Here is a 14267-nt window from a genome sequence, read left to right as displayed (position 1 = left end):
CTGCTCTGTACGCAATCGCATGTATGCAAGACATGTCAAAACATACTAACTGAAAACTTATCTCAACGAAATCGAAGGATATAGAATATACAAACCTCGGGTTACAGTTCAAGACGAAATGAGACGTATCAAGATTCAAAAGTTTACGCTGCCGCTCTAGTTTCCTAGAAGTCACCTGGTCAGGGTTCCAGCCTATATCATGGCGTCTCAGGGGAGCGATTCACCTCCTCCACATTTCTGGCCTATCAGCATCAGGAAAGTGGAAGACCGAATGCTTGCACGAGGCACATCCACCAGCTTCAATCATCACCATTTCTGGCTGTCCAGTGAAACACTTTGACATGATGAAAAGTTCAAATCGGTATGAAAAACAGCGGTTCAAAACTTCGTCTTTACCAGTCCGTGGCTGACTATTGCATTTGAATTTGAGATATGCCCGTCCAAAGGTGTTATCAGACTAATTGCCCGCATATACGTTCATTAAATGTTATGTTAAACTTTCATTAGCGGCAGTGTTTTCGTCTAGCAATCTTACTAACCTGCTTTCAGATTTCGCACGCCAGTGGATGGGAAATCCAGCTATACCTTGCTCACATATTAAGAAATACAATTTTCTGATATCATTGACTACAAAATGAGTAAAAGAAAAAATATATACTTTCTGAAACTCGAATGAGTCTCACTGCAGTCAGTTAATGGGATAATGTTAACAAAAATGGTCGGGGGATCCAAGCCATGTTATGAATTCAGTAGTTGTGAAAAGAAAATCGAGAGACAAAGGGAAATCAAACTGCTTTTCGCTCTGTACTCCTTCGATGTCGGTAGTAATGCTGTTTACATCGATTCTTGTGCTGGCCATAATTGCTCCCTCTTCTTCTGAATATGAATTTACAGTAAGTATTGATATACGCTGTTATAACTATAAACCTCACTGTCTTTTTGCTCACAAACTTTTAATGGCACGTCTCTTTTCTATTATGTTCACACTTTTATAGCCATGCATTGGTCTAGTCCAGGGTTTCCCAACCAGGGGTACTCGAGACATCATTCCAGGGGGTGCGAGAAGCAGGCTTGTAACTTATAAGAAATTTACTTAGTTTAAGGAAATTTCAGCACTTTTAAGGATATTATATTTATTACTCTCCTGCGGTCTTTTTGATTGTTTTTTTCATTTCTTTGGTAAAGCAAAACCGTGGTATCTCCAGTTCCTATTTTTAGAAAATTAAACTCCTTTCTAAGCGCTTCGAAGCTAGTTCTTGATTTTACTATTTTACATATATTTCAAACAAGAGTTATTATTTTCGTAAAGTTTATTCAAATATCAATCTATGATGTTTCTTGTCTAAAAGTCAGATTTTTTTTTTTTTTTTTTTTTTTTTTTTTTTACAAAGATTAGAGGTGAAATAAATACCTTCTTTTGATAAAATTTAGTATTTTTCCACATATTTTATCCTTGAACAAAGTATAAAATGTAGGGGGTGCGAGGCCAAAGAAATATATTTGTTTAGGGGTGCAGGAGTAAAAAAGGTTGGGAACCACTGGTCTAGTCGAAGTAGGAAAGATATTAGAAATTATATCCTCAGAGTAATCACAGAAAATGATATTTACAAATTTATTTTCACTTTATTTCAGAACTGTAAAAGATACCTAAAACACTGTTAGATTTAGGGTATATCCAGTAGGAGTAAGATTAAACAATAGCAAGAATAAAATCATTCTGAATAACCAGCCTTACAAACTTTGATCGCGATATTGTATCTTCATTTTTTCTTAGTGATGTGCTATTGCCTTTTTGCTTCTACGCAATAACGATAATATTCAACAACAATATTCAAGTAGACAAGCAGATTTCACACAAAAATCAATATTACCAAACAAAAAACATAACTATCAAAAATTCAACTGAAATAGACAAATAAATACAAAGTTTACAAACATTTCCAATATCTTAATTAACTTCGCTACCTTGTAGTTTGGAATAGCTAGCCACGAATGTGCCGTTCAATAGACTCGATAGGAGAGTGTTGTTCAGACAACTCTCTAAGCAATTACCTTGATTCTGTTTTTGATGGTATAGATATGGCTCTTACGATCTCTAATATCTATAATATTGTGAACATAATCACGAACAATTCTCTAACCTAGCACATTTGATTTTAACTTTTAACCCTTCATAAGATAGTAACAATTATTCGGTTTTACTCCTGTCAATGCGTTCAAAGGACTGGACATTTGCTTTTTCCAAAATTTCGACGGTCTTGTAAACAGGATAATAACCTGATTTTTTGGTACGCGTGTTCGTGCCCCACTGAAAACCATTGTTTTTGCTGGGATGTTTGGAGAAACGAGAAAGCACGTCCTTTCGGTCCACCACATCTCCTTCCTGCATTTCTAGTTCTCCGGTCCTGTTCATGGAAGAAACATATATAATGACCGTCTTGAGAAATCCGATTTTAAAATCAGACTATAGCAAAGGTGTTCAGTGAATATTACATCTTAAGGTTATCACTTTCCGAAGAATGTCGTTACAACACTGTTCCCCAAGTACTGGAATGTCCTTCCATTAAGTACTGTCTTTATTTGGGAAATATAAAAAAAAAATTCATTGAGCCTTAATTTGGAAACCATCTATCCTCTATCTAGCTCCTTCCTTAACAAATCATAATTAGCTGTCTTAAAATGGTTTGATATACAATAGAAAAAAAAAGGAGAAATTTAATAATAACATTTTACAAACCTTCTGGGCTTATGAGGAAAGCGAGCCTTGACGACATTTCCGACCTCGAAGTGGAAGTAGTAATCTCTGTCGACCGACGAGACGCGGGCCGACGCGTCTGCATGGAGGGTCTGCATTAACTCGTAACTCAGCCTACAGATCTTGTAATGGAGACATGGCAGTATTATTTTCTTTATATTCTCTTTTTCCTTATATATGTATATATATATACATATATTTGAATATATATGTGCACACATATATATACATATGTACAAATATATATATATATATATGTTTGTGTATATATATATGTACATATGCATCTATGTGTGTGTGTGTGTGTGTGTGTGTGTGTGTGTGTGTGTGTGTGTGCATTATATATGTGTACATATATATGCATACATATGTGTATATATATTATATATAAATACACTTACACACACATATACATATCTGCATATATATATATATATATATATATATATATATATATATATATATACGTGATATATATACATATGTTTACATATATATATATATATATATATATATATTTGCATATATATATTCTAGTGCTCTGACATATGACAGGCTCTTTTTGGAATAAATTTTCTTCATGACCCTTGTCTCTGTTAATCTGTTAATTCACTTAACATGGCCTGTCTTTTCCATGAGACTGAGGGCTATTTCCTGAGACTCCTGCTATAAATACAAGGGAAAAGTCAGTCAGGGTGATTTCCCGATACCTTCCCTGACAGTGCTTTTATTGAGACACTGTCTCTAGAAGGGTTGCTAGCCAAGGCTAAAGGGTCCCCTCTACCCTTATTCCCATTTATCCCATAGATGGGACCCTGACATATATATATCATATATACATCAATATATACACGCGCGTTTGTGTGTTTGTCTAAATCCCTTATAGATATAAATAGATAAAAATATACATGTATATATATATATATGAGTGTGTGGGTGTTTTATACATTCATATATAGATAGATATACTCTCAATATATATTTATGAAAATATATGCATATATCAGTACCTGATATACTCTAAATATATTTCCCTATCTTCTACTTCCCTCCCCCCCCCCCCTCTCTCTCCCTCTCCCACCCTCCCTCCTCCCTCTTTCTTACATTGGAGGTCATCCCGCAGACAAGGTAGTCGGATCGCGCCAGGAAGTAAACATCAGCGAGAAAGTACTGTACACTCGGCCCCTTTTTCCGCTGGCTTTTGCGCGTCGAGTCTACGCTGCCCGGGTTGTACAGGAGCTTGTACTCGGGGTACCTATGGAGGAGGGGGGAGAATATGGAATATCAGGGAAGCTAGTATTGTAGATTTATTGGTTTAATTTTGTCGTTATCTTGTCATTATCCTCGTTTTCTGCCTATCTGTCATCATTGGCAAAAATATCATTTTCATCAGTAGGGACTATTTTCATGATCATTTTCCTCGTCATTTATTCATTTATTTTTATTTTCAGTATCATTATTGCGGTTATTATTACCAATGGTTATGAAATTGGCACTACTATGATGATGCGATGGTGACAGAAATAACAGTAATAATGATAACAGCAATGATGATAACAAGAACACTTATGATAATTATAACAATAATAATCAAATACTTACCATAGCAACATTAATAGTAATGAAAGTAATGGAAATAACAATGCCTAAAAATAACAAAAATTGTGTGTAAATGGTAATAGGTCACGTGCAGTTCCCTTGGGCCTTGTTCTTAAGTTTAGGAAGATTTCTCCAAATCCTAGCTTAGTATTGGAAAAGGCTGACGTTGTTTTATCCTAATGATGAAGGAGCATCTCTTCGTAGCATGCGAAAACGGTTAAGGAAATGATCCGACCTTTGTAGAAATTCTCCATGCTTGGGTTAGGGCCCAGTTTACAATGGTTCTGCTGTTGTTGTATGAAGACATATGAGCTGGTTTAATTAGTGACCCATTAAAGAGAGAGGTTTGTTAGGCTCAGCTTACAAGGTCATTATCAGAGTGCTAGCCACACCTCAGCGGGAGGCCTTCAATTCAGTTTGTTCTACTGATGGTATAGCAATCATCTCCATTGTGATAAAATCTACTAAAATGTTGCAAAGGACACGATTTCCATCACTTGTGATGTGCTTGATTTTGTAGTTACAATAACTATGTCGAAATAACTCTGTGCGTGAAAACCACGTCCTGAGAGTAAAGCTCTAGAGACAAGTGTTTGAAGTTAGACATGCGTTAACTATCACAGACATATGTCAACAGACAGATGATGAGAGATTTCCATTCTAAAGAGCCACACAGCCAATCAGGAACTGATTTCTGAATATTTTCGCGTCTGTCTACTTGGTTCTTTCTCCCTATGTTTCTGTCTTCCTGTTTGCACCCATATATGTTTCTCTTCCTAAATATCTCTTTTCCTACTTACTTTTTCTTTATTTCTGGAATTACTTCTGGATCGTCAGTGGCCAAGAAAATCCTTCGTTGAGCAACGGTCTGACGCAATTCCAGCTCTTTGTAGAATCCATCCACTTCTTCCATGTACACACTGAGGTCAATGTAAATTGCCTCTCTCTGCAATTTGTCTGACCGCCGAATCTGCAAGCTGAAATATGGAGAACACTCAATTATGAACAAGCAGTAGGTGATACAATAAAGTTATATTTAGCCGCATCGTATTGATTTAAGTATGTTAAAATGATAATATTTACCCTACAACAGGTGACTCGTAACCCATTTCTCGCGCTAGGTTGTCAGTGTAATTCTGGAAATCTTTGTTCCTCCTCAGGGCATACTTGAAGAACTGGCCTATCCACCAGGCAAAAGGATCCCCGTGGAGACGCATCAGACGCTCGGAAATGTCCTTCGGGATTGATTTTGGAAAATATTTCGGCCTTGGGTTCGGTCTATCCCAATCCGGGAAATATACAACAAGCGAATCTTCCTTTCCTGCAAGCAGATCCGTGGGGAGGTGACTCCTATGAGAATCATATTACCCCGTAAGAGTGTCTGGATATTCTGTACCCCATACAACAATTCCCCATTTGATGCATATATTATTATTAAACTTTTTGCACAATCCCATACTCGTCATAAAATTACGATATAGCATCAAGGCATTAAGCACTCTACCACCAAGTGTAACAACCTTTAGCCCCTTTCACCACGACAAGACAACAGTCAACACTGCTTTTGCACATTCCCTCACCTGGCCAAGGAACCATCTGAGACTTGCTGTAACTCGTGCAGGTCTCGCTGAGAGGAAGAAAGAATGTTTCCAGTCCTTCGGGGTTGCCATTGTAACCCTTCGTGTTCAGAATCAAGGTTCGCTGAGTGCCATACGATGCCAGGAAGCAGTAGCTCAGGTGGTGCAGATGGCTCCCCATACCTCGGCCCTGTAATGGTCATGGTTTCATAAAACACGAGACTGTGTCTTGAAATTGAAAGGGAATATCTATTACACTGGTTTTAAGCTTTCCTTTGTCTCTGCAACTACTTTTAGAGAAACAACTTGTAGCACCACTCCATAGTATTGTTGTGCGATTTCAAAGTACAATAGTTGCATTTGTCAAGAAAAAAAAATTCCAAACGTTCTCGTTTTGTCGAAAGGATAAGACGTGAAAGAGGAACTATAACCATTGTAACTTCAATACTTACGGACGCTCTAAAGTCACAGTAGATCTTCTTGGCGGAGGCGCAGTCGCGAGGATTCTGCAGGACGTGCAGCCGATGTTGCACGAGGGCGCTGAGGGCGGCTGCCTCTTCCTCTCGCCACTCCTGTAACCCGTCGACCTCGCCAAGGCGCGTGAGGTCGTGGGAGGTCACTCTGACAACAGTGGGGATTCAATTATCCTACTACATCCGGAGAACTTTCAGTATGGTGCATTTTGGAATTATATAAGCGGAAAACAAATGTGAAGCTATCGACTGGGTTGGAATAATGACTATAGGATTTCACAACACAAAAATAAGTTTGCATCTCTTGCTTTTAATGGATTAACACTGGATTACTGACAGCTAAAACCTACCTAAAGTAATGTTCCGGTTCTTAAAGAATGGTGCTAGGCTTGGTGTTCGAGCTAAGATTTCTCAGGTGGAATTTCAAGAACTGCCAAGTGTAACGCACGTCTCTTACCACCTGTTGACGCATCTGTTCGGCCTCCATTGATGGCTTTGACCTCTGACTGGAATCAACTGGAATGGAATATGAGTAATGTACACATGCAGATATACACGCACATATATGATGGCACTTGTAGGTCCTGTGTCATAAACCGGCCTTGTATGCATAGGTATATCTAGACAAATATGCATATTCGCATTGCTGTAATTACACATTCCTCTTATTTCCACTCATTATTTTTATCATTATCATAATTCCTGTGATCTTTTTACATTATCATTATCATTATGGGCATCATCATTACCATTATTTTTATTGTTGTTTTTATTGTGATTATATGCATTGGTTACTCTTGGCAGTTACTCAATCTTTGCTTTCCACCTTGTTTCTTTTTTTTTTTCTTTTTTTTCTTTTTTGAGGGTGTCGCATTTCGCTAGTTATGGTGTTGTTATTTCTAATAACAACAAGCAACGGTTCAATCTGTTTTCTTTATCACCAAACAAAACTTGTATCCTACAGGCGAATTTCCTCCTTTGCTTCTGAAACCATACTTTACAATCAATCAACATCACTTTCAGTGTGTAGCTCCTTGTTCGTTGCCGTCACTTGCCTGGTTTTTCTATTATCTCAAGCTCGATCTTTGGCCACCCCCCAATATATGCACCATATCTCAATTGACCGACGGCCCATATATTGATTGCCTTGATCCTGTTCCTGCCCTTGAGTCGGCTTTTGATTTCGCTCTCCTGAGGTATTCTGGCCTAAAGCTATGTTACTCCAAAACACCGAGATATTTGTATCCACTTTCCTTTACATTCTTGATCCTTTCACCACTGGGCAGCTCTATTCCACCAGATGCTGCTATTTTTTTTTTTTTTTTTTTTTTTTTTATCCCGAAATACATAGCCTGATAGCCTCATTGAATAACTGTAAGACCAATCTATTTGCATTACGACCACACTCTTCACACTCATTTGAGGTATTTTCGTCTAAAGCTGGACAGATCTGTTCCATCAGATGCCGCTACTCTTTCTTATCCCGAAATCCATCCTGATGCCTTACTGAATAATTATGTTGAGACCAATCCACTTGCATCACGACTACATCCTGATGCCACTTTCCGTAAAATCTGTGTGAGGAGGATCATACAATTCAGAAATAGCTTTGGGTATACACTATCTCCCTCAAATATGCCTCTTCTGGTCTTTGCCAAAATTCTGTACATGATGTTAACTCTGTGTTTCAGTTCTTTATGGACCTCACTGACAAAATCCATGATGTTTACAGATGTCTTTTCCAACACCAGACTTATTGAGACTCATGAATGGAGGACCATAGCATAAGCCTTGTTATACTTGATCCACGCCATGCCCATAGTATGTCTTTTCTTGCAATCATTCAGCATCCCTGACATTCGTGATAAACAAGTTACTGGTCGTGAATTATCAACTTCATTATTTTTTCCAGTTCATTTTGGGAAAGAACTGTCCTCCCTCGTTGATCATTTCATCCATTTGCACTATTTTTTCGTGTAATCCTGGCAAATATTTCAGTCATTACCTTTGCACTGCATCCGGCCCTGGACATTTTCATTTTGGAACTATTTGTGTCTGCTTGGCCACCATATCAGCTGTTATCCTTATTTCGCTGTTTATCCCATGGGGTAAAACTTCAACCATTCAGCATCTTCATGCTTCTTCCTCTAAAGCAGGGTTAGGAGGAGAAAAGTATAATGAAATAAAATGAAGGTCCTGGCGATGGATTCATGTTAGTGTATTTCCTCGACTGATTGTAGGGTAAGTTAGGGGACATATAAGGACACTACGGAGTACTCAGATTGGTGGTTTTATTTTAATGATTGTATGTAAAATATTCATCCAGACCTCTGCATATATTGGACCTTGTCTAACTGGACCTCAATAGTTGAGTAGCCCTGCTCTAAAGCCTTACCACTGAACTGTTGGTAGACCTGATCCTGTTGAAGCTATCGATTAATCTTAAATTGCTCAGTTTTTTTCGAGATCTCTAAGTTTTCGTAGCTGCAACTTGCAGTCTGTCAACTAACGGAAAACATTTCACACCCTTTTAATATTCCAAGATTTACCTTCTGGCTCTTGGTATTTCTCTCTCCTGATTTCACCTCGTTTCGTTCTTTCGAGGATGTTGATATGCCTTATTAAGTAGTTCTTTCATCGAGTGATTCATCTTTCGTTTTCACCAAGGCTCTTTTGCCACATTTTCTCGTCTTTGTTCAGCTTAACCTACTTTCCTTCCTATGTAGATGGTACATGTTTTGCTCAATCTGAATACTCCTGTTATATCACCCGTGTTAAGTTCTTTCAACATCCTCTTCACTTTCCATGGGCCACTCCTTGAGCAAAATTCTTCTCGGTTTCTTAAACTCATTTACTTCCTTATCCAGAGCTGTCTCAGTGGTATCAGCAATACCTTTATCCTCAGTTCTCGTATTTTCAATATTATGATTACCATTATTTTATCATTATCATCAAAATCATTTTCATTATTTTCATTGTCATTGTCATTGTCATTATCATCAATATCATCCTTATTATGACTAATAACATCATTATTACTATCACAGGGATAACTATGATGATGATAACTATGCTGATTATGGTGATGATAACTATGATGATATTCATAACCTTTTACATATTGAACAGATAGGCCTAAATATCCTCACCTGAAAAGTGACTGCCTTCCGCACGCTCCCATGATGGGGAAAAACTGGAATAAAAAGAGACGAACTCAGTATGCGCTCACACTGTACATTTACTGCATGTACTCACTCGCTTACTTTCAGGATTCCTTGCGTGTACTCGTTATCTACACTGTCGGTGAGCACTCCTCATTCACTCATTTTATGATGAGCATTCTGAAAATTTATATTTTCTCCGTACTGTGCATTCACTCTGTCCTTCCCAAGTATTCTTCAGCCTATGTACTCAGTGTGTGTATTCATAATATATATTACTCATTCTATGTACTCACTCCCTTTATATATAGTACTCATAGTGTATAACCACTCACTTTATACATAGTACTTATTGTGCATACTCACTCGCTTTATATATAGTACTTACTGTACATACGCACGTTATGTAATCACAATCACTGTATGTACAAACTCACTCTCTTGAGGTATTCACCATGTACTACTTTACGTACTCACTCTATGTACTCACCCGCTTTATATACTCCCCGAATGTACTCGCATTTTGCGCTCACAGACTACTCACTTTCCGTATGTACGAAGTGCTGTGCGTACTCGCTAACTGCATGTCTTCTTTGGGTATACTCTACAGTCATTCACTTAGGCACTCATGTGGTGTTTTCACTCACTTTCCACATTTCCGACTCACTCTATGTACTATCTACTCACTCACCACTTCGTCCTCTCACGCCTACTAACCTGCTTCTTTTTGTGTCAAAAGAGAACATTATCATCGAGTAGTAGAGCAGCACGGGGAGGAGGAAGAAAAACACAAGCCTTTTCAGCTTATCGACCGCCATCTTGTAATGAAGAAAAAAAAGATTAGTTTTGTTTCATAGATACCGGTCTGACGTTCTATATGTATATATATACATATATATTATACCTACGTTTGTGACGTTTAAAAGACAGAATAGCCAAGGAGGTGATAATATTTGGAGTTCCTTGATTCCCACTGTTTGTTTATCCGCGGCCGCCTTGCATCTTAGCCTAGTGACAATTTCACAATTCTAGCAGATCTGGGGCTTTTTTCTTGAGCTGCCCAAGGGCGAGATACAAGCGCCAGTGTCTCCATCATCCCGCAATGAGAGGCTGAGTTCTGTATTTCCTTGACAATGACTGCACCAAGAGCATGAATTTTTCGGCATGTAGCTTGTAAGGTGAAAAAAACAAAGTGAATTTGAATCGCTTCTCCGAACACCGCCGACAAGGCCTGAATAGCTGCCATATCAGATCCATAATTATTGTTTCGTGAAATTAATAAAAACCTAAGACCCCACTATAGGTGCCTCAAAGTAATGATATTACCATAGACATTTTTCATACCTTTTTACTTACGTCAATCAATCTATCTATATTTATCTACCTATCTATATACAATGTGTATATATTGTATACATGTACATAGGCACACGCTCATTTATATACAATATATATATATATATATATATATATATGCACACATACATATAGATAGATAAATAAGGACAGATATACAGCTAGAAAGATAGACAGTTAGACATGTACAGATAGACGTATACAATATGTATACATATATATGCAATATATAAACATTAATATATATGAACACAAACATACATATATATAAACAGATACATATAGATATAGATATACATATCTAGATATTAATGTGTATATATATGTACAAATATGTGTGTATATGTATACATATATATATATACAAGTATGCCTAATAAGCATTTTAAATGTCAATGGTCATAGTGATGGGAATACAGGGTAACTAAAAAACTTAGTGCGACTTTTTCATACATGCTCCACTTGTAAGTCTTCCATAGCATTATTATTATCACTATCATTAATGTTATTATTACAACCATTATTATTATTATCACATCATCATTATCATCATTATCATCAGCATCATCAGCATTATCATCATTATTATCGTTATCATTATTTGTCTTCTAATTCTTCTTTTTCTCCTCTCCTCTCGCCCCTCAACAATTCCTTCGCCTCTCTTGCTCAACTTTTTGTTCTCTTACTCCTTCTTTTCCTCCAATATTGGTCCTCTACAATTCCTTCTATTTCCCTCAAAAACTCTTCAGGAGGAGGAGCAGTAATAGCAGCATTAGGAGGAGAATGAGCAGCGTTAGTAGCAGGAGGAGGAGGAGGAGGGGGGGGGAGAAGGAGGAGGAAGAGGAGATGAAGGAACAGGAGGAAGAAGAAGAAGAAGAGGAGGAGGAGGAGGAGGAGGAGGAACAGGAGGAGGAGGAGGAGGAGGAGGAGGAGGAGGAGGAGGAAGAAGAAGAGGAGGAGGAAGAGGAGGAAAAGGAGCAGCAGCAAGAGAAGGTGGGGGAAGAGGAGAGGACCAGAGGCAGGAGAAAAGAGTGGTTGTAGGATAAGGTAGGGTGGAGGAAGGTGCCAGACACGAAACAGAGCAACAAGCAATTAGAAGTAGGGCTACCAAGGCTAACAATAAACAACGAACAGGTCTGCAAAGAGCACAGCATTCGGGCGGTGGAAAAGATAATGATAGCAGGAATAAGAATAAATACAATAATAATAAAAATACTTATTAACTAATTATTTTAAAATGTGGAGCTACAATTGTTTTACATGTATTACACTAAAAGTTTTTTTTTTTTATAGTGTATGAGAGATCAGTAGCAGGTATTTTACAAAACACATATAAGTATCTGACATAACGCACACACAGTTCGTAATTATCTATTTATCTATCTGTATATAAACCATCTAAACATCTCCTGGGTAAGAGAAACTGCATCCGGTGCTACAGGCCCTACTTGGAGGTCAGCCCCTTTTACCAGGGAATGGAAAGATAATGGGTCACAAATGGCATCTTAGCACTGATGACAGACGAACCTTATAGGTAATGGTTTTGGTACAATCAAGGAAGCCTGTTGGTACCCATTTGCCTCCTAGTATCATTATGCAATGTCTGTTGAACACAAACATACATATATATAAACAGATACATATAGATATAGATATACATATCTAGATATTAATGTGTATATATATGTACAAATATGTGTGTATATGTATACATATATATATATATATATATATATATATATATATATATATATATATATATATATATATATATATATATATATATATATATATATATATATATATATATATATATATATATATATATATATATATATATATATATATATATATATATATATATATATATATATATATATATATATATATATATATATATATATATATATATATATATATATATATATATATATATATATATATATATATATATATATATATATATATATATATATATATATATATATATATATATATATATATATATATATATATATATATATATATATATATATATATATATATATATATATATATATATATATATATATATATATATATATATATATATATATATATATATATATATATATATATATATATATATATATATATATATATATATATATATATATATATATATATATATATATATATATATATATATATATATATATATATATATATATATATATATATATATATATATATATATATATATATATATATATATATATATATATATATATATATATATATATATATATATATATATATATATATATATATATATATATATATATATATATATATATATATATATATATATATATATATATATATATATATATATATATATATATATATATATATATATATATATATATATATATATATATATATATATATATATATATATATATATATATATATATATATATATATATATATATATATATATATATATATATATATATATATATATATATATATATATATATATATATATATATATATATATATATATATATATATATATATATATATATATATATATATATATATATATATATATATATATATATATATATATATATATATATATATATATATATATATATATATATATATATATATATATATATATATATATATATATATATATATATATATATATATATATATATATATATATATATATATATATATATATATATATATATATATATATATATATATATATATATATATATATATATATATATATATATATATATATATATATATATATATATATATATATATATATATATATATATATATATATATATATATATATATATATATATATATATATATATATATATATATATATATATATATATATATATATATATATATATATATATATATATATATATATATATATATATATATATATATATATATATATATATATATATATATATATATATATATATATATATATATATATATATATATATATATATATATATATATATATATATATATATATATATATATATATATATATATATATATATATATATATATATATATATATATATATATATATATATATATATATATATATATATATATATATATATATATATATATATATATATATATATATATATATATATATATATATATATATATATATATATATATATATATATATATATATATATATATATATATATATATATATATATATATATATATATATATATATATATATATATATATATATATATATATATATATATATATATATATATATATATATATATATATATAT

At 33.4% G+C, this 14267-nt stretch overlaps 1 protein-coding gene across 3 annotated transcripts; it reads right to left on the bottom strand.

Moving 5' to 3' along the window:
- Window positions 1-1598: 1598 nt before the first annotated feature.
- On the bottom strand, window positions 1599-10846 carry LOC125042261 (alpha-(1,6)-fucosyltransferase-like). 3 transcript variants are annotated; one of them, XM_047637806.1, is made up of 11 exons: window positions 10474-10846; window positions 10283-10383; window positions 9554-9597; window positions 6755-6920; window positions 6384-6552; window positions 5935-6121; window positions 5438-5675; window positions 5155-5331; window positions 3860-4010; window positions 2738-2877; window positions 1599-2405 (listed from the first exon to the last, which is right to left on the bottom strand). In XM_047637806.1, exons 6-11 carry the CDS (start codon window positions 6110-6112, stop codon window positions 2189-2191), a joined length of 1101 nt encoding a protein of 366 aa, XP_047493762.1. In that variant the 5' UTR covers window positions 6113-6121; window positions 6384-6552; window positions 6755-6920; window positions 9554-9597; window positions 10283-10383; window positions 10474-10846; the 3' UTR covers window positions 1599-2188. The 3 variants fall into 3 exon arrangements, with proteins under 3 accessions (XP_047493762.1, XP_047493763.1, XP_047493764.1); XM_047637807.1 differs by lacking the exons at window positions 10283-10383; window positions 10474-10846 and adding an exon at window positions 10110-10209; XM_047637808.1 differs by lacking the exons at window positions 10283-10383; window positions 10474-10846 and adding an exon at window positions 10056-10107.
- Between the last annotated feature and the right edge of the window lie 3421 nt (window positions 10847-14267).

The sequence above is a fragment of the Penaeus chinensis genome, chromosome 31 (assembly GCF_019202785.1).
Source record: "Penaeus chinensis breed Huanghai No. 1 chromosome 31, ASM1920278v2, whole genome shotgun sequence".
NCBI classification, from domain to species: Eukaryota; Metazoa; Arthropoda; class Malacostraca; order Decapoda; family Penaeidae; genus Penaeus; species Penaeus chinensis.
This window is presented reverse-complemented; position numbering and strand designations above follow the sequence as displayed.